The 18,994-nt window shown below is 59.4% G+C and overlaps 1 protein-coding gene across 17 annotated transcripts in view; it reads right to left on the reverse strand.

Moving 5' to 3' along the window:
* NOL4L (nucleolar protein 4 like) overlaps nucleotides 1-18,994 on the reverse strand; it is a 147,421-nt gene that overhangs the window by 12,451 nt on the left and 115,976 nt on the right. For all 17 annotated transcript variants that reach the window (XM_045362738.3, XM_045362739.3, XM_045362740.3 and 14 more), the window contains 2 exons: nucleotides 18,659-18,800; nucleotides 212-489 (listed from right to left, as the gene is read on the reverse strand). In XM_045362738.3, the coding sequence (XP_045218673.2) occupies nucleotides 212-489; nucleotides 18,659-18,800 (420 nt within the window). The remainder of the gene's footprint in view (nucleotides 1-211; nucleotides 490-18,658; nucleotides 18,801-18,994) is intronic.

Genomic DNA, 18,994 nt, shown 5'->3' on the forward strand with positions numbered 1-18,994 from the left:
AAGGGGGCCTGGCTTGAGGGCACACTCCAAGCCATCTCCCATCCCAGAGCTCCACCAGGAACCCGATGGCATACCAGCCACAGCCACCACCCTGGCTTGGTGTCACACACATGGGCTGGCTCCAGCTAAGTTCTGGGTGTATACAATTTCATTCTCGCCTCACGACAGCCCTCTACAGAAAGAAAGAGACTGAGCCCCCAGCCCCACACACCTCAGGGGTGGTCTTCACCCCGTATTTGACTCGGCTCCGCAGCCCGTCGGCACCACAGCCATCGGAGGGGTAGGAGGGTGTGCCAAGTGCCGTGGCCGGCGGGAGCTTGTCACACAGGTTGATGGGCTGATCCTCGGCGGCCGTGGTGAAGTCCATGGGGGCCACGGCGCCGTTGCCATTCATCTCGGGGAAGGCAGGGTCGCCCTGCGTGCTGCTCGATGTGGAAGGGTTCAGGGTGGAGGAGCCATTACCGCTGCCACTCTCAGAGGAGGAGTCATCTGGAATGAGAGGCCTGGGTGTGAGGCCCCATCCCACGCACTGTGGCCACTGCAGCCACCTCGGAGTATCCCACCCTGTGTCTTCCTCATGAGTATCCCTGGGTGGGGATGAGTGCTGCTACCCCACCTCAGAGGCAACTTGCCCCAGCCCACAGCCTTAGCTGATGCAGCCACAGGGTCCCCTCTGCCAGAACAGAGGGGCCATCAGGAGGGGAGTGGCCAGGCAGGGCTGTGCAGGGCATGGAGGGTCTTCCTGCACCCCAAACTTGCAAGCGTTATGTCCAGGCTTAAGGGAGGCCCAGCTCCAGGGGTTTAGGAGTGAGTGGCCTGCCAGAGGGCCCTGGAGGCCCTCGAAGCCCGGCCAGGCTCTCCCTTCTCCCCAGCTCCCAGGACCGCACCTCCCACCCACCCTGCTCCTGCTGCCCGGCACTGCCTTGCAGCTTCAAGCTCTCAAAGCCCCTACCCACAATGGGCCCTCAAATGTCTCCTTCCTCTGCCCAAGGCAGGAAGGATGGCTCTGTTGTGACCTCCAGCCATCCACTCCCTCCTGCAAGCAAGCCCAGCTCAGCCCTGGCAGCCTAGGCACAGGCACGGTGGCCCCCGGATCCGTGCTCCGTGCAGGCCCCGTGGCCTGGGACATGCCAAGCCGGGGCTGCAGGGTCTGGGGTCTGCACGCGGCCCCCGAGTGGGCCTGCCCGGCGTCTCAGGGTGGGCAGCCTCGGCAAAGCACTGCGAGGGCGCCCCCTGCCGCGAAGAGTGCGGCACCGCCAGCCTGCGGGCGCCGGGGAGGAAACTTTAACTGGGAGACCAGACAGTTCCAGATACATTCCAGGCCTCTCTGCCCACCCAGCCCCAGCTCCAGCCCCGGCCTCCTGCTTGCTCAGCTGAGACGGCAGAGGCTGAAGCTGCACGGGAACTCCCGGGGTCACTGTCAGGTAAGCACCCGCGAGGGTCCCAGGGATGCACGGGTGACCCTGGCAGCTCCGCACCTGCACCCAGCGTGGATGGGGGAGGGGTGGTCACAGCGAACCCTGCCACCCCTTCCCCCCGGCCAGGGTCACGCTGGACCCCACCCCCACCCTCCCAGCCGGCAGATTATGAAGATTTAGTCCCCGGTGCAGGGCACTGGGCACGCGCGCCTCCAGAGCGTCCCCATGGCGACCGAGCGGCTCTAGCGCCCCAACCAATTGCTGGCTTCCCGGCTGCCCGGGGGCGGGTCCAGGCTGCCCATCAAGCAGCCGGGCCGGGCAGAGGGGGATGGGAGACCACGGTGGCGCAGTGCACCCCTCCCCCTCGGCTGCCGCAGGTCCCCTGGGCCAGGCGTCTTGTCCTCCTCCGGGCAGCCTAGCTCCACCACTCCCTCCATCCTCCCGCAGGGCAGCTCCGGGCTCTGCTCAAAGCCCGCCCATAGCTGCCCCTCACTGGCTGCATCCTCGGAGTCCCAGCCCGCGCTGGCAGTCCCCAGGACCCCACAGACTACTCGCGCCCAGTCTGGAGTGAACACATTCCTTAGCATCTTTACTGAGCACCTACTGAATGCTGGCCTGGAAACAAAGTAATGACTGCAACCAAGGTGCCAGACCTCCTGCGGGGACAGATGTGTCTTACTGAGCCTTGTGGGTAACAGGGAAGGTGAATTGTGAGAATGGGGGTGCCCACTGTCCTCCACCCGGGAACCAGACCAGCTCCCCATGCAGCCCCCGCTGGCTGCTCTCCAGCGCCCAGGCCACCCACATCCTGCCTGTGAGAGCCAGGCCTAATCCTCACTCCCCTGTCTCATGCTTTCCTGCAGCTGAATAAAAGTCCGGCCCATGGCCACTGGCACTCTCAGTCCTGTGACCTCTGCAGTCCCCCAGCCCAGCCTCACTATCCTCTGCTGGGGCTCTACAATCTGCCTGCCATGATACCTTCAGCTAAGCAGATGGCAGCCAGCCTTCAAGGTCTGGTTCCATGCTGCCACCTCAGGCTGGCACTTTTCTCCACTGTCCCTACGAAGGAGGCATTCACGCCTCCAACCCCAGCTTGCTGTCCAGCCCTGCCAGGGACCCTCGTGCTTCCTTCACCTGGCCCAGGGTCATCGTGAGGGCCATCTGCCCCACCAGGACAGACCCTGTCACCAGAGAAGCCCCTGCACCTGAGGTCCATGGGGGACAGGGATGACACCCATACTGGCTGGTTACCCCCGCTCCCATGAGCTGCGGGGGCCCATCCTTCACCCACCTTGTAGGTGTGACTTCACATACCGACACAGACCACTTGCTTGACCTTGGAGGGCCTTAGATTCCTCCTCTGGAAGGAGGGGCTGCTCCTCAGTGGGCATCGTGCCTGGCACACAGCAAGCCAGTGGTCACTGCATTCATCACAGGCACCAGGCCCAAGGCTGGCTGCAGTGCCACACCGTGCACGGGGCCAGAGGTGACATCCCATCATCCCATCACCCACCTCCCAATCAGGTTTTCCCGAGAAGATGGACTTGCCCTCCCTGGGTGTGAGCTCCTGAGACTCACACGCTGCTCAGGGTGCTCCTGGAGCCTCCGCCAGGTCAGATGCCTGACACGGGGGCCCCGACTCTCCAGCTACCAAGACCTTTGCCTCAGGGCTGTGCCCCCGGCTGCCTGGCTGGGGATTGACATGCGAAGGGCAGAACCTCCCCTAACTGTACTTAGACGCCACCCCAGTCTGGCCAGGGAAGTGGTTGGGTGGGTAAGACCCGTAAGGCACCAGGTGCTAGGACCTCGTATGGCCACGTGTTCCAAGCTGTTAGAAGAAACTGGAAATCTGCACCATTATGTAAACTGATTTTAAAATACTGGCGACTGATTTACATGGCTTATTTTTTTTTTTTAGGGTCTTGCTGTGTTGCCCAGGCTAGAGTGCAGCAGTGCCATTAGGGCTCACTGCAACTGCTGCCTCCTGGGCTGAAGCGATCCCCCCCCCAGTGCACACCACGATGCTTGGCTAATTTTTCTTTCTTTTTTTTTTTTTTTTTGAGACGCAGTTTCGTTCTTGTTGCCCAGGCTGGAGTATAACGGGGTGATCTTGGCTCACTGCAACCTCCGTCTCCCAGGTTCAAGTGATTCTCCTGCCTCAGCCTCCCAAATTGCTGGGATTATAGGCACCAGCCACCATGCTCAGCTAATTTTGTATATTTTTAGTAGAGACACGGTTTCACTATGTTGGCCAGACTGGTCTCGAACTCCTGACCTCAGGCAGTCTGCCTGCCTTGGCCTCCCAAAGTGCTGGGATTACAGATGTGAGCCACCGCGCCCGGCCTCGGCTAATTTTTAAAGTTGTTTTTTTTTTTTTGTAGAAATGAGGTCTCACTATATTGCCCAGGCTGATCTCAAACTACCAAGACTCAAGCCATCCTCCCACCTTGGCCTCTCCATGTGTTGGGATGACAGGCGTGAGCCACTGTGCCCAACCCATTATTTGTATTTTTAAAAACCCCGACAAGTAAATGAGTACACAAATGTGGTCTATTCATATGATGGAATAGTATCCAGCCATGAAAAGGAACAAAGTTTGGATAAGTCCTGCAATGTGGACGACAAAAACATGAGGCTGTGGGAAACAGGCCAGACGGGCAAGGATGGCAAGTGATTCTGCTTCTGCACAGCATCTGGAGCAGGCAAATTCACAGAGGCAGAAGGCACAGTGGGCTCTACGGGCTGGGGGAATGGGCCGTTATTACTTAATGGGTGCAGAGTTTCTGTTGGGGGGGATGAACAAGCTGTGGAAGTAATGGTGCTTCTGGAGTGTACACTTAAAAATGGTTAAAATGGCAAATTTTATGTCACACATTTTACCACACACACAAAAAAACCCAGAACAAAAACAGCCCCTTAGCCCTAGTTTATAGACTAGTTTATATCTGCCATTATCTTATTTTCTCACGCCGCACACACAGAGCCCACTCAGAGGCACAACATGGATCGCAAAAGCCTGCCTTCCCCAGTGACACCAGGGTCTCGCCTACCCCCAGGCTCCGCTCAGGCAGCCACCACCCCACACAGCTGCCCTGGCACGACGCGCTCTGGGGAGCTGCCTACAACCTGAGGCCCATGTTTTGCTGACTGGGGAGTACACAGGTTTGAGCCGTGGAGTGGCTGGAAGAGGCTACTCCACCTTCCGGAGCGTCCGTTTCCTTTCAGAGCGGGTCTCACGGCCATAAAACACGGTTCTAAGGTGCGGATGCCCGGGATGGGGCAGGAGCTCAAAAGGAAACTCCGGTTCCCTGCACCCCACCTTTTCTCACATCATGACTCACCCACTGCCGACGCACAAGGCTCTCCCAGACTGCAACGGGGGCTTCTGGGGATCCTGGAGCCCAGCATGTGACAGTCTGAGGTGGGCCCAGTGAGGGACTACTGTGGGGATGGGGGTGACTGCTACCCTCCAGGCTTGTGCTCCAGCAGTGACAAATCAAACATAAGGGCTCCAGAGGAGACGGGCCTCCAAAGGGGTGTCACCAGCTTTCTGGCCCCTGAGCCATGGTCTCTCCCTACTCTCGGTGACTGCTGCTTACCCTTCCGTGCTAACCCGAGCACCACCACCTCAGGGAAGCCCTCCCTGCCTGCCCCAATCTCCACTGTGGCACTGGCTCTGGGCCATGGCTCTGCAGAAGCCATCCCAGGGATGGTGGGGCAAGGGCTGATGCCTCCTGAACCAGCAGGGGCAGAGGTGCTGCTCGGGGTGGGGTTGGTCCAGCCTGTCCCTTGGCCCCACAAGCAGTGGATTTGATCCCAGCTGTAGCCACACAGGCTGAGTTGACTCCAACTGGAAGCCAGGTCCCTCCTTTGGGCCCACCAGGCCCTTCCAGTGAGCCCCTACGGCTCACCCACCCGCCCCAGCTGTGACCCAGCCTTGGCACTTGCTGTTCCCTCTTCCTGCTCCACTCTGTCCTGGGTGTCCCCTTGGCGCAGTCCCTCACTTCCAGGGCTCTGCGTAAAGGTCACCTTCTTGGTAAGCCCAGCTCCCGCCCCACTCTGGCACACTGACCCCTCTACCTACTTTTTTTTTTTTTTTTTTGAGACAGAGTCTCGCTCTGCTGCCCAGGCTGGAGTGCAGTGGCGCGATCTTGGCTCACTGCAAGCTCCGGGTTCACATCATTCTCCTGCTTCAGCCTCCCGAGTAGGTGGGACTACAGGCGCCCGCCACCATGCCCAGCTCATTTTGTGCATTTTTAGTAGAGATGGGGTTTCACCATGTTAGCCAGGATGGTCTTGATCTCCTGACCTCGTGATCTGCCTGCCTCAGCCTCCCAAAGTGCTGGGATTACAGGCGTGAGCCACCGCGCCCAGCCCCCTCTACCACAGTAGTATTGCAAGGAGAGGATAAGTGCTTGGAAGAAATACTACTGTGTTTATTGTGTCTCTGGCCTGTGCCCAGCCTTCACAGAAGCGGCCCCAGCCCTGGAGACCCAGAGTTGGTGCAGCTGTATTGGGTGGACCTGGATGGCTCCTGCTGCCCCCTAGATCACACCCCTCCCGCTGGTGAGGGCAACTGAGTCTTCCTGGGTGCCCCAGGGTGAGTGCATGCCCCAGGCCTGGCCAGTCAGCCCATCACAGCAACTGGTGAGAGCGTGTGACCAAGCTGGACCCGAGGACATCACGTGGGGGCTCTTGCTGCGATGGCTGGGAAGGCACTCTCTACCTGGGGTTGCTGGGCCCATGGCGCAGGGAGGCCCACGCTGGGGAAAGCAGGGCTGACAGGGGGCACAGATGATCCCCTGGAATCCATCTGTGCCTGCTACCTAGGAAGGCCCTAGAGGTTTTGGTGAGGGAACTGACAATTTCCTTATTGCTTAGGCTGGCTAGGGGCGGGCTCACACCAATGGCTTGGTCTCTGAGTAGTCCAGGGTCTTCTCCCTGGCAGAGGCCAAGGGACGGGACCTGGGGGCTGGGATCGCTCCGCATGGGGACCTCACCATGACGCCCAGCTCAGTCCTGAGGAGGCTGGTACCCACAGAAGGAGGTGGTGCCCACGGAAGGGCTGATGCCCACGGGAGGGACTGGCTGCAACCCTCGCACCCACCCCATACTGCACCTGGCCAGGAGAACGCGCCTGTCACTGGGGAAAGAAGGAATAGAGAGACTGGGGGCAGTTGGGTTTTGATCCAATTGGAATTCTGCCTCCCACAACCCTTAAAAAAAAATGTGATTTAGGCCAGGTGCAGTGGCTCACGCCTGTAATCCCAGCACTTTGGGAGGCAGAAGCAGGTGGATCACAAGGTCAAGAGATTGAGACCATCCTGGCCGACACGGTGAAACCCCGTCTCTACTAAAAATACAAAAATTAGCTGGGCGTGGTGGCACATGCCTGTAGTCCCAGTTACTCAGGAGGCTGAGGCAGGAGAATCGCTTGAACCCGGGAGGTGGAGGTTGCAATGAGACAAGATTGCACCATTGGACTCCAGTCTGGCGACAGAGTGAGACTCTGTCTCAAAAACAAAACAAAACAAAAAAACTGATTTAAAAGAGACACAGGCACACAAACCCATGCTGGATGGAATGCAGTGGGGCCTGGGCAGGGATGGTGCAGGTATAGGGTCCTGTAGTCTAGGCGACCTTGGGCACTGCCACCTCCTGGGCCTCCTCTTATCTACAATCCTGGGAGTTGCCGCTGACGCCCTCCCGGGCTCTGGCACTTTATGACTCTGTGAAGAAACCCAGCTGGCTCCATGGGCACTGAAGCCCCAGCACACAGGCCTCACAGGGTGCAGGCCTCCAGCTGGGAGGCTCAGTGGGAAGCTGGGAGTTTTAGATGGACCCTCCACACCTGGAGCTGGAAGTGGAATCTAAGGGTGCCCAGGTGACCTCTTGTCCCCACCTGGTCCCCATCTTGCTGTTGCCAGGAGGCCTCTCCAGGAGGGTCACCCCTGAGGCCAGCCTGCCGGGGCCCAGCGTGATGGCAGCAGGGTGGGCCCGCCCCCAGCCTGTGGCTGCGTGGGCAGCAGAGAGGTGTCCTGAGGGGCCTTGGGGAAGCAGCCAGGGATGGACCCCCTCTGAGCATTTCTACAAAACTAGGCCTTCCTCACTGTGGCAAAGGGTGACTCCTTCATCTGGGCAGGACCCGGAGCCCACCACCTGTGCCCAGAATGCCTGCGGGCAGGGAAGGACTGCCGTGCCCATCTATTTGAACATGGGGCAATGTGCTGCTATTCAAATGGAGGAATTAGTGATGAATGGGGAAAATTGTTCCTCCCTCTGTCCCGTCTCCAGAAGGAGACAAAAACCCCTTTTACCTCAGCAAACAATGCCCTTATGTGGGCGCCAGTGCCCCGCAGCCCGCACAAGCCCAGCTCTGTGTGAACCACCAATCGCCACACCACGCTCTGGGGCCCAAAGCCAGTGGCACCCTCTCCCGGTGGGCGACTCCCGCCAGCTCCCAGGCTAGGCTCGGAGAATGGGAAGGCCCACCATCCCTGGGACCATAGGCCAGGTACACGGCCACTGGAGGCCAGCAGGCCCTGCGTGCAGACTGCCTTCTGTGGCCAGAGGTGTGGCTGCTGGAGGCAGTGCCGCCTCCATGAGACTGTCACAGCAGCAGCCAGGCAGGGGACGGGAGGGGCATCAATAATTCACACACAACAAGGCGACGGGGCAGGAGGGGGTGGGAGACTGCTGCAGCCAAGGCCCACCATGGCCAGGGAGGCGTGGACAGCAGGGCTCTGGGCTATGGTCTGGGGGTGCTGACTCCGCTCTGAATTTGAGGCGTGCACCTCCCCAGGGCTGGCCCCCTGCCTGCTTTGACAAAGGCCAGCGCCCAGGCCGTGTTTACATGATGCATAGTTCCAAGGAGCACCAGGCTCAGGGCGGGCTGCCCAGCTCTTCCTCCGGACAGGCAGGAGGGGCGCAAAGGTCAAATGGGGGACACTAGGACCCTACCATCCTGGGTGATGAGGCCACATGGGGCACCTACATTCTCCACGTGGCCCTCAGGCCCCGGCTGCCTGCAAAGCTGCTCTCCTGAGTACCCTGCTCTGTCCCTGTGGTTCACACAGCCTGACCCAGCCCCAGCCGTGGGGCAGGAAGCCCATGCCCCCCATCTGGGTGCCACACTTGCCCCCTGATTTCCAGCCCTGGGGCGCCAGTGCCTCTACCTCCACAGCACCTGCCTCCTCTGTGTGTGCCCCTCAGTGCCCGGGCAGCAGGCATTCCTGCTGAAACTCTAGTCACTCTTTCCTCAGGCAGGTGCCAATCTAGTTCCTCACAGTCAGGAGCAGTGCTGTCCGACAGAAACAGAGAGTGAGCTACATGAGGGATTTTAGTGCCCTAGTACCCACATTTTAAAAAGTAATAAAGAAACAGGTGAAATCAATTTTAATCATCTACTTTATTTAACCCAATATATCCAAAATATTACCATTTCAATAAATAGTCGACACCGTGTTATCAGAGCTGAGGTATTTCACCTTCTTTCCTATGGAGCCACCGAGACGCAGCATGTATCGCATGCCTGTCTGCACCAGCCTTTTCCAAGGCTCGGTAGCCGTCCCTGGCTACTGAATTAGACGTCGTACACCTAGATTTTCCCCCAAAACTGAAATCATTTCTCTCTGCAGTGACCCTGGGGGTCCTCGCCCCTAGACAGGTGTCCAAGCTGCAGATGATATTCAGGCCTTGGGACAGGTGGCTCAAGCGGTGGGGCCCTGGAGACAGACACCACCTTCAGTGGAGGGGAAGGCGGACACCAATTATGCGTCAGGTCCCAAGTGTCAGGCTGTGGGTAACTCATCATGCCTGATTTGCACAACCACCCTCTGCAGCAGACATCAGGGAGGAACCAGAGGCTCCAGGGGGAAGTCACTGGCCCATCACCCGGGATGAACGGCGGCACTCAGACAGCCCCAAAGCACCACCTAGGCCACCCAGTGCTCTCAGGCATTCTGGGAACCTCCAAGGCCAGCCTTGATTTGCCCATCTGTACTGTGGGACAATTCCCTACCCCTGCTACCAGACTGCCCCATTTCCTAGAGCCCCTCCCCCAACACCCACTGGCCCCTGATGCCCCGGGGAAGCGCTCCCAGGATGAACTGCCGGGATGTGGGTGTCCTCTGGGTGTCCTCCCTGGCCCCGTCCTCCAGGCCAAGCACAGGCGGTAAGAAATAAACGCTAATTCAGTGTGCAAAGATCGAGCTGAGACACACACAGCCTGCTCCCCGTGTTCTCAGAGCAAGCAGAGCCACTCCAGGCCACCATGTGTGAATGATTCATGGGGCAGGGCCCTGGCCCCAAAGCCCCTACAGGCCTCCTCCAGCCCTCCCGGGAGCCAGTCTGGGTTTGGTGCATTGCAGTCCTTAGGTCGGGGTGATGACGCCAACGTGGCCTGGTCACTTCCTGGTTCCTAGGAAAGTCACCCTTGAACAGGCTCCCGGTGGAGGTGCCTCAGGAGGGCCTGGCCTGACAGAGGAGCCTGCTGGACAAGAGCTCTGTATGTATCCTGGGCTGAGGGGCAGCTGCGAGGGGCAAGGGCACTGATCCCCACATGGCCCCACTGGCCCAGGCTCACCTTCACCTCCATTTTTTTTTTTTTTTTTTTTTTGAGATGGAGTCACTCTGTCACCCAGGCTGGAGTTCAGTGGCGTGATCTTGGCTCACTGCAACCTCCACCTCCTGGGTTCAAGCGATTCTCCTGCCTCAGCCTCCTGAGTAGTTGGGATTACAGGCGCCCATTACCACGCCCAGCTAATTTTTATATTTTTAGTAGAAGTGGGGTTTTGCCATGTTGGCCAGGCTGGTCTCAAACTCCTGACCTCATGTGATCTGTCCGCCTTAGCCTCCCAAAGTGCTGGGATTACGGGCGTGAGCCACCATGCCTGGCTCACCTCCCCACTTTCTCAGTAGGTGAACCTCTCAGCTCGTCAGGTCCCAGAGCTTGTCCTCTGGAGACCCAAGGCCCCAGCACCCCGGACAAGGCCAGGGCTGTGTAGGCCCTGCTCGCTCCTGGATAAAGGGATCTCTCGGTGCTGTCTCCCGGCGTCTCTCACCCCTTGGCGGGCCAGGGCCCAGCACAGCCCAGCATTGTCTGTGCCGCCCGCGGCCCAGCTGATGATGGACACTTTCCTGTGACCGGGGACTGCCAGTGTGGCCTACAGCCAATCCCTGGAAGGCCTGGGCCCCAGCTCTCTGCTCCTGGGGGAGGGGAGGCCAGGAGGCCGCCGCCTGCTCATCTGTTGTGGGTGTTTGGAGCCTTGAGGAGGAACAAACAGCTCTTGCTCCTGGGGTGGGGGTGGGTGGGACCTGCACCCGGAGAATGGGGCCCAGTCCTGGTTTCTGGCCTCAGCTGTGAGAATTAGGGTTAGGGCAATGGACATGGCCATAATGAGCAGGTGTTAGGGAGAAGGCTTGGCTTAAAAGCCTACTGCAAGAGAGGCCTTTCAGAGGCCAACCCAGGGAGACTGGTACAGGGGCCACACCTCCTGCCATGCAACAGTGACCAGGGCAGATGTCTGGCCATGAGCGTTGGGTCCAGGGGGAGTCAGCAGCAGGCCAGAGTTCTGTGCCCCCTGGTGGGAGAGGGCTGCTGTGACCCAGGGATGGGCCCGGGGAGGGTGGGCATCACCTGAGGAGGGCACTAGAAGGAGCCGTGGCACAGGGGTAATGCGGGTGATGGTCTCTGAGCCCTGGTGGCCTGGCCGTTACTCCCACCAGCTCCTTCCCCACCAGCCGTATGGCCTCCTGCCTGATCCCTCACTCAAACGGCTTCACCCCTTACTGGGGACACCCCATGGCACCCTGAGTACCAGAAGCCGGAGGCACACTTCTGCCTGGCACCTTCTCCTTGGATGGCAGCACTGACTCCTCACTGCCTTAGCTGCCCATCAGTGTGGGCACCTGGGATGGGTCTGGCATTTGCCAGATTGAGAAGCAGCGTCTTGGGAACTCAGGGTCCCTGGACAGGGCCTGGCTCATGTGGGTGGGGAGGGAGAGACAGGGACTCAGGAGTGCCTGGGTCTTGTTGACACCAAGGACCCCCTAGCCCGGCTCCCTTTCCAAAGAAGCATGACCTGGACGGTGGCTGGGGGCTGAGAGTAGGGACAGGGACGCCGTTGAGGGTGGCTGTGAGGTAAGCTGCAGTCAGGGTCCCACAGGCCTCCATGGCAGAGGGGACCAAGGGAGACCAGGCTGGCTGAGGAGGCAGGACTGGACCAAGGGGGTGGTGTGCAGGGCTCAGAGAATCTGGGGGAGGTGACGAAGACTGCCCACATCCAGTCCCAGCCTGGCCCCTGGCGGGCCTCTGTGCTGTCCACATCTGGTCCTCAACCACCTGGCAAGGTGGGCCAAGATGATCACCCCTGCCTGTCAAGGGGACGGCACCGCCCAAGGCTGCCTGGCAAGGAGGGAGCTGAGCAAGAGCTGAGCTCTGTGTGCCCCCACGCTTCCCTGCAGACCCCTTGGAGGCCAGGGAGGAGGCACCCAGGGGAGGGGGCCAGGCCAAGGAAGAGAGGCCAACAGTGCTGCCACTGTAAATACCGAGCCCTGGGCACTCGAGCAACACACCTGCTCCCCAGAGGCCCGCCCTGCTGCCCAGTTTGCATTTCTAGGTGGCAGAGGGCCCCACCCGAGGGGAGCAGGGGCCACAAGGTAGGAAGCCTTGGTCTTCTAAGAGCTCCTGGGGGCATGCCAGGGTGAGGGGCTGCAGCCCACAGGCCATGTCACAGAGAGAAGCTGTGGCCCAGAGTTGGGGGGTCAGCTAGCTCAGGACCATACTTCGGGGAAGGGCTGGCCAGATCCATGGCACAGAACCCAGGACCTGCCTACAGGATGCCACATATTGGGCCCGACCACTCCATCCTCCCAGAACCCTTCCATGCCAGACCCTCCCCAGATGGCCTGGTTGTGGCCTCTCTGCCCTTCTCTCCTGGTTGGAGCTTCTCTCCTGGGTCATAGGGAGCTTTTGGAAACATGTGACCCAAGAAACCCTGGCATTGGGCACCTCCTCCCTTCCCAGCCCCCTGCTGCCACGCCTCTGCCCGGCTTCCCAGGCCACCTCGTCCCAGGCCCTTTCTCTGATCCCCCATCTATTCCAAGAGTGACTCAGTGGCCATTCGTTGAGCACCTATTCAGTGCTAGGGCCTGGGAATAAAGCCCAGGACAGGAGACTCAGGCCACACGGGGTCAGCCCTGAAGGGCACCCTGTGGCGCCTGCTTCCAGCAATAAAAAACAGGGACTTGGCCAGGCGCGGTGGCTCACACCTGTAATCCCTGCACTTTGGGAGGCTGAGGCAGGCAGATCATGAGGTCAGGAGTTTGAGACCAGTCTGACCAACATGGTGAAACACTGTCTCTACTAAAAATACAAAAATTAGCCAGGCATGGTGGCGCATGCCTGTAATCCCAGCTACTAGGGAGGCTGAGGCAGGAGAATTGCTTGAACCTGGAAGGCGGAGTTTGCAGTGAGCCGAGATTGTGCCATTTGTACTCCAGCCTGGGCAACAGAGTGGGACTCCATCTCAACAAAAAGAAAGACAAACAGGGACTCAAATGTCCTTCCATAGGAGTGGTCAAAACGCTGGCTCTGGGTAGACCCAGTCCCCGTGGTCTGGGCAAGTTACTTCCCCTCGGAGACGACATTTCCTGCCCTGTGGAACAGCGACATGTATAGCTCTGGGCTCACAGGGTCAGGCTGGGCACACAGTGGGCTCAGGAATGGGCCCCCAGTCACTGGGCTGACTGGACAACCTTCGAACTGTGGCTGGCCCACATCAGTGTCAGGGAGGCCAATGACTACGTGAGAAAAAAGGTGGTGCCAATACTGCCTCATTGAAAAGAAAACGAGGCTCTGGTTACTTAGATAATATAAAAGTCTGAGAAAAATAGGCCCCCCAGACATCATTATTTTTCATTTTCTTTTTTCCTCCTTTCTTTTTTTCTCTTTTTTTTGAGACAGAGTGTTGCTCTTGTTACTCAGGCTGGAGTGCAATGGTGCGATCTCGGCTCACAGCAACCTCTGCCTCCCAGGTTCAAGAGATTCTCCTGCCTCAGCCTCCCGAGTAGCTGGGATTACAGGCATGTGCCACCACACCCAGCTAATTTTGTATTTTTAGTAGAGACAGGGTTTCTCCATGTTGGTCAGGCTGGTCTCAAACTCCTGACCTCAGGTGATTCACCTGCCTCGGCCTCCCAAAGTGCTGGGCTTACAGGCATGAGCCATCGTGCCTGGCCTTCTCCTTTATTTTTCTACAATCATTGTAATACTTCTGAAATAAGGGGAGAAATCAGGGACATTTCTACAAAGACATGGCTCCTGCCCTCAGCAAGCTGACAACCGGCAGGGGTCCCACACTGGTGCCTGTTTGGCTTCAACCAAACCCCAGACTCCTCCAGGGAGGTGGAGACAGGGCTCATCACCCTTGAGTGTCACAAGGCCAACGCTGGTGTGACAAAAGTGGCCAAGAAACTGGAAGAGCCAAAGGGCCCTCAGTGCCTTCGTCCAGCCCCAGGCCTGCATGGTGCGGGAGCCCCAGTGTGTCCCGAGGCCCAGGCTGGAGGAGCAGCTTCATCTGAGAGGCGCACACACCAGGCCCTGACCTGCCCCAGCCAGGGCTCCACACCACTCTTGCTCAGCAATCCCCCAACTGCCCACCCTGCGGAAGGTGGAAGCAGGCCCAGCGAGCAGACCCCCGCTCTCCCCTGGCGCTGGCTTCCTGTCTGCCCAGGAGGTGAGTAATGTCCGCTCCCTGCCCCCATGCATCCCTTCTGGAGGCCAGGCGGGCCTCACATTTTCCGCTCAGGAAGGGGCAGAGTGAGAGGCCTGCTGAAGCACATCCAGGGGAAACGGAAGGAGTGGCCCCGCCTGCCCGGTCAGGAACCCAGGCCAGCCCCGGCCTGCAGGAGGCGCACTGGCTCACCTGCCTCTGTGCATGCCTTCGTTCATTTTCTTTTTTTTTTTTTTTTTTTTTTTGAGACTGAGTCTGGCTCTGTCGCCCAGGCTGGAGTGCAGTGGCCGGATCTCAGCTCACTGCAAGCTCCGCCTCCCGGGTTCACGCCATTCTCCTGCCTCAGCCTCCCGAGTAGCTGGGACCACAGGCGCCCGCCACTTCGCCCGGCTAGTTTTTTGTATTTTTTAGTAGAGATGGGGTTTCACCGTGTTAGCCAGGATGGTCTCGATCTCCTGACCTCGTGATCCGCCCGTCTCGGCCTCCCAAAGTGCTGGGATTACAGGCTTGAGCCACCGCGCCCGGCCTGCCTTCGTTCATTTTCATCCACTCATTCACTCAACAAACAGTACCCCAGCACCTGCGCGGTGCCAGGCCCTGTGCTGGGTGCTGGAGTCCTGGCTCTCAGGGTGCTTATGGTACTTGGGGAGCAGACTGCATCAAACAGATCATCCCACCAGTGGGGGCGTAATTACAGACGGATGTGCTGTTCAGCCCCCAGGCAACGCCAGACCACAGTGCCTCTGGACAAAGTATCTCAGGCAGCCAGACTCCCTCCACACCCTATGATGTGCACAGAGCCCTGTTCAGACCCAAAAGAAAGCCCAAGCCCAAGCCTCGGCCAGGGCTTAGCTGAGGGTCTTTAGGGGACCTGGCCCGTGCCTGGGCAGGAAACTATGGCAGGAGCTGGCTTGCATGGCCCTGGGCCCCAAGGAGGGAGTGCCCCAAGTATGCAGAGAGGGCCTTCTTTGGTTCCCTAGCTCCCCTGCCCATCTTCTGGTGACCCTCACACATGGCCCCTACACCTGCCAAAGGGGAGAAAGGAGAAGCACTGGCACCTCCCCAACCCTGGCTGAGTTGCCCCAAGTCTCTCCCTGATTCTAAGTTTCCTCCCCATGAGATGAGAGCACTGTGATGGTGGCTCCCTGCCAAGCACCAGCGGCTATGATCGCGGGGACCCAGGAGCATCCCAGGACTTGAGAGTGTGGGGAGCTGGTGTAAAGAGGTCTGGGAGACCGAGACTCGCAGACAGTGGCAGGGCTGGGGGCAGAAACCCAACTGTGTTTCAGGACAAGCAGACACTCACCCCGGTAGAACCTCAGAGACAAGCTCCCCGGGGAGTGAGAGCTGGCATCCGCACAACGCACTCTTGGGCTCAGTGGTTCCGCCATGGGATTTGCTCTGCCACTCAGCCTTCATCTGCCTTTAAAGAAGGGCCCCGACAAATCCACAGCTGTAGATCTGTGCTAACCGCCTGGCTCCCTGAAATCACTCCCGGCTGGATTACTCGTCAGCAGGGAGGGGGTGCTGATACGGTTGGCATCTGGGTCCCCTCCAAATCTCATGGTGAGATGTGTCCTCCAGGGTTGGACGTGGGCCTGGTGGGAGGTGTCTGGGTCATGAGGGACTTGGTGCTGTATGGAGTGAGTTCTCACTATGAGTTCGCGCGAGAGCTGGTTGTTTAAAAGAGCCTGGTACCTCTTCCCTCCCTCTTGCTCCCTCTCTCACCATAAGACATACCTGCTCCCCCTTCACCTTCTGCCATGTCTGTAAGCTTCCTGAGGCCTCACCAGAAGCCAAGCAGATGCTAGTGCCATGCCTGTACAGCCTGTGGAACTGTGGACCAAATACACTCTTCTCTTTATAAATTACCCAGCCTCAGGTATTCCTTTATAGCAACACCAAACGGACCAACACAGGTGTGTCATCGGCACAGCCTTGGGAGTCCCCACACTCCTGGCAAAGAGAAAAGGCCCAGGTGCTCGGATGGGAAGGATGTCCCTAGAAACAAACAACCCAACTTATCCCCATCAGAGGCGGAGCTCCATCTGCTCTGCAATGGTGTGCTTGGACAGGGCTCAGTAAACGTCTGTTCATTTGTTCCTTCCGGGATAACAGACATTCAGCAGGCACCAACAATGGGCCAGGTTCACAACCGAGTCCCGGGGGCAGGGCAGAGACCGAGACTGAGCTTACAGCAGGCCTCTGACTTCCACGGAGGCCTGAGGGCCACAGCCCACACACCAAGCTCACCTGGGCATCAGTGGGGTTGGGGGGCTTCTGCGATGGAGACCCTCAGGCGGGGAGTGGAGCACACAGAGGGCTAAGATGGGTGCCTCTGCTTGGGCTGTCCCTACCTAGTCCTGCATCAATAACAGGGGCCTGAGAGTGCTCTGATGGGAGCCCCTTGACTCACTCACGGGAGCTGGACCTCACATGTCTGCACCGTGAGCACCTTCAAGAGGGGCTGGCTGTGTGTCTCCATGGGGGCCGGAAGATGGCCCAGGACTCCAGGCTGGAAACCCACTGCTCTGGACAGACACCAACAGGCCCACAGGCCCAGAAGGGGCAGTAGAGGCCAGGCCAGCTGCCTGGGCCTTCCCAAGGCCTGTGCCCTGCCCGGGGTCTCAGCTGGCCAGTGGGGTGGCCCACAACTCCATGAGTGCCTCGGAGCGGACGGTGAGGCCTACGGCCCCGCGGTCAGCAGCATCCTCACTGTCCCAGCTCTGGTGTCCACCAGGAGGGGAAGGCAGTGTGTGAAGGCAGTGTATGACTACCCCAGGCTGGCCCTGCACTGGGCTCTTAGGGACCTACGGATCCCCCAGCCTCCCTGCATCTCTCAGCCTCGTCCTCATGGCCAGCCAGCGTCCGGGCAGCAGGTGCTGAGGGAGCTCCACGGACCCCACAGAAATGCCACTGTCAGCTACCTGATCCTGACAGCCCCCAAATCACCAGACCTCCCCAGGACGTGTCTCCAAGAGAGATCCCACTCTCAAATGGTGGTCATGGGGAATAACAGCAAGAGACCTGCTCGGGAATGAGTAGGGGGACCACGGCCCCTTCAGCCCCACTGCTCTGGGTTTCTGAACAACTGTCCCAGACCCTTCTTGCAGGGACCACAGCCTGCGGCCCCAGTTGAGCTCTGCAGGCACAGCCCTCAGTGTTCCTTGGGTGTGGCCTCAATCAGCTCAGTTGAGGCGGGAGGTCAGCTGCTGAGCTTGTCCCAGTCCCAGAGCCCCCCAGAGCACGTGGCTGCCCCCGCTGGGTCCCCACCACCGTGGGAACGCTGGAAGGCAGCACTGGCCTGGGAGGCTGGCAGCACGAGGGGGTCGTGCAGACCTCACGAGGCATCAGGCACAAAAGCCTTTTCTTTGCCGGCAGCCACGCACCCCACTCCTCCTGCAGCCACTCCCTGTGCTCCCTAGCCCCTGGTCCAGACACCTCCAGCTGCCTCCAGGCTGGGTCTCCTCCCAAACAAAGCCGGATTCAGGCCTGAGAAGGCTGTCGGGAGGCAGGCGCACAGGTTCTGCCATGGAGATGAACTTTGACCCAAACAGCAAGGCTCCTACCCCTTATTTACTCTTTAAGGCTGACCCGTTTCACAGAGTTAACATTACACCCCTTTTTAACCCGTACCTCCCTCCCACATTCCAGGCCTCGACCTTCAACCCCTCCTAATTGCTGGCTCCGGCTCCTACACCCCAGTTCTCTGGGGCCCAGCTTACTCATCCCCTGCCCCCAACCATCTCCTCCGCGGAAACAAAGGCGATGCCGGGCTGCTGTGCTCACAGAGCCACCTCACAATCCTGGCACCAAGGTAGATGCCAGGGCCCCAGAGCCCAACCACTTGGGGGAGTCCACATGGAGGCCAGGGTGGATCTTTGGGGTCTGATTCCTGACCCTAACTCTCCAATCCCTGAGAAGGAAGCCTCGATTCCAAGGGAGGCCAGAGTAGGCTGTCTGGCAGGCCCTGTGCAGGAGGGCCAGGACTAGGGAAGAATCCAGACAGCTCCCCAGCCAGCCGCATCACATCCCAAGGGGCTAGGACGCATGTGGACAGCTGCACTGCCTGGTCACTCACCAGGTGACCCGGGCTATAGCCTCATACATGGCTACAGAAACACAGGTTGTTTCCCTTGCTGGGCAGCGGAACTGCTCTGGGTTAGGTACACAGTGAACCTTCCCAGGCCTGCCCCTGGTAACTCTGAAACCCATATCGCAGAAGCCCATGGCATCTCGGCTATCAAGCAGACCCCCGGCCTCACAGGCTGCCAATCCCATGGGCTCCCTCCCTCATCTTTGGGAGGAAGGAGCCAGGGGCTGGGGCAGTGGGGCCCATGGAGATGCTGAGAACGCTGGGGGCAGTGCAAGCTTGGGTGTGGGCCACCCGAAGGCCTTGGCCCAGATTCCGCCACCCTGGAGTATGTCCACACCTCTCACCTGAGGACAACTGGGAGCAAGGGGCCAGGCACAGCCCCTCCTCAACCGCCACCAAGGGGCACTCACCGTCCTCTTGACTGTGGAGGTTCTGTGGGCTCCGCATCCTCTCGTCCTGGCTGGGGCTCAGGCTGGAGGCCAGGTGCGGGTCAGCTGACATCCATGTGGAGTCGCTCATATCAAAATCCTCGCTGCTCACAGAAGTCTCATCCTGAGCAGGGACAAAGAAGGTGGGCATTCAGCAGGGACGGGCTCTCATCGGCCCGAGGCAGCCTTGTGGGTGGACCCCAGGGCCAGTGGGCGTTTGCGAGTACCCCGAAGGCCTCAGGGAACCCTCAAACCTTGAAGTGAGGGCTGGGTAGTGCTCCCCCTTGCCCAGTGGAAGTGGCCCCAGCTCTGGTTCCT

The sequence above is a fragment of the Macaca fascicularis genome, chromosome 10 (assembly GCF_037993035.2).
Source record: "Macaca fascicularis isolate 582-1 chromosome 10, T2T-MFA8v1.1".
NCBI lineage: Eukaryota > Metazoa > Chordata > Mammalia > Primates > Cercopithecidae > Macaca > Macaca fascicularis.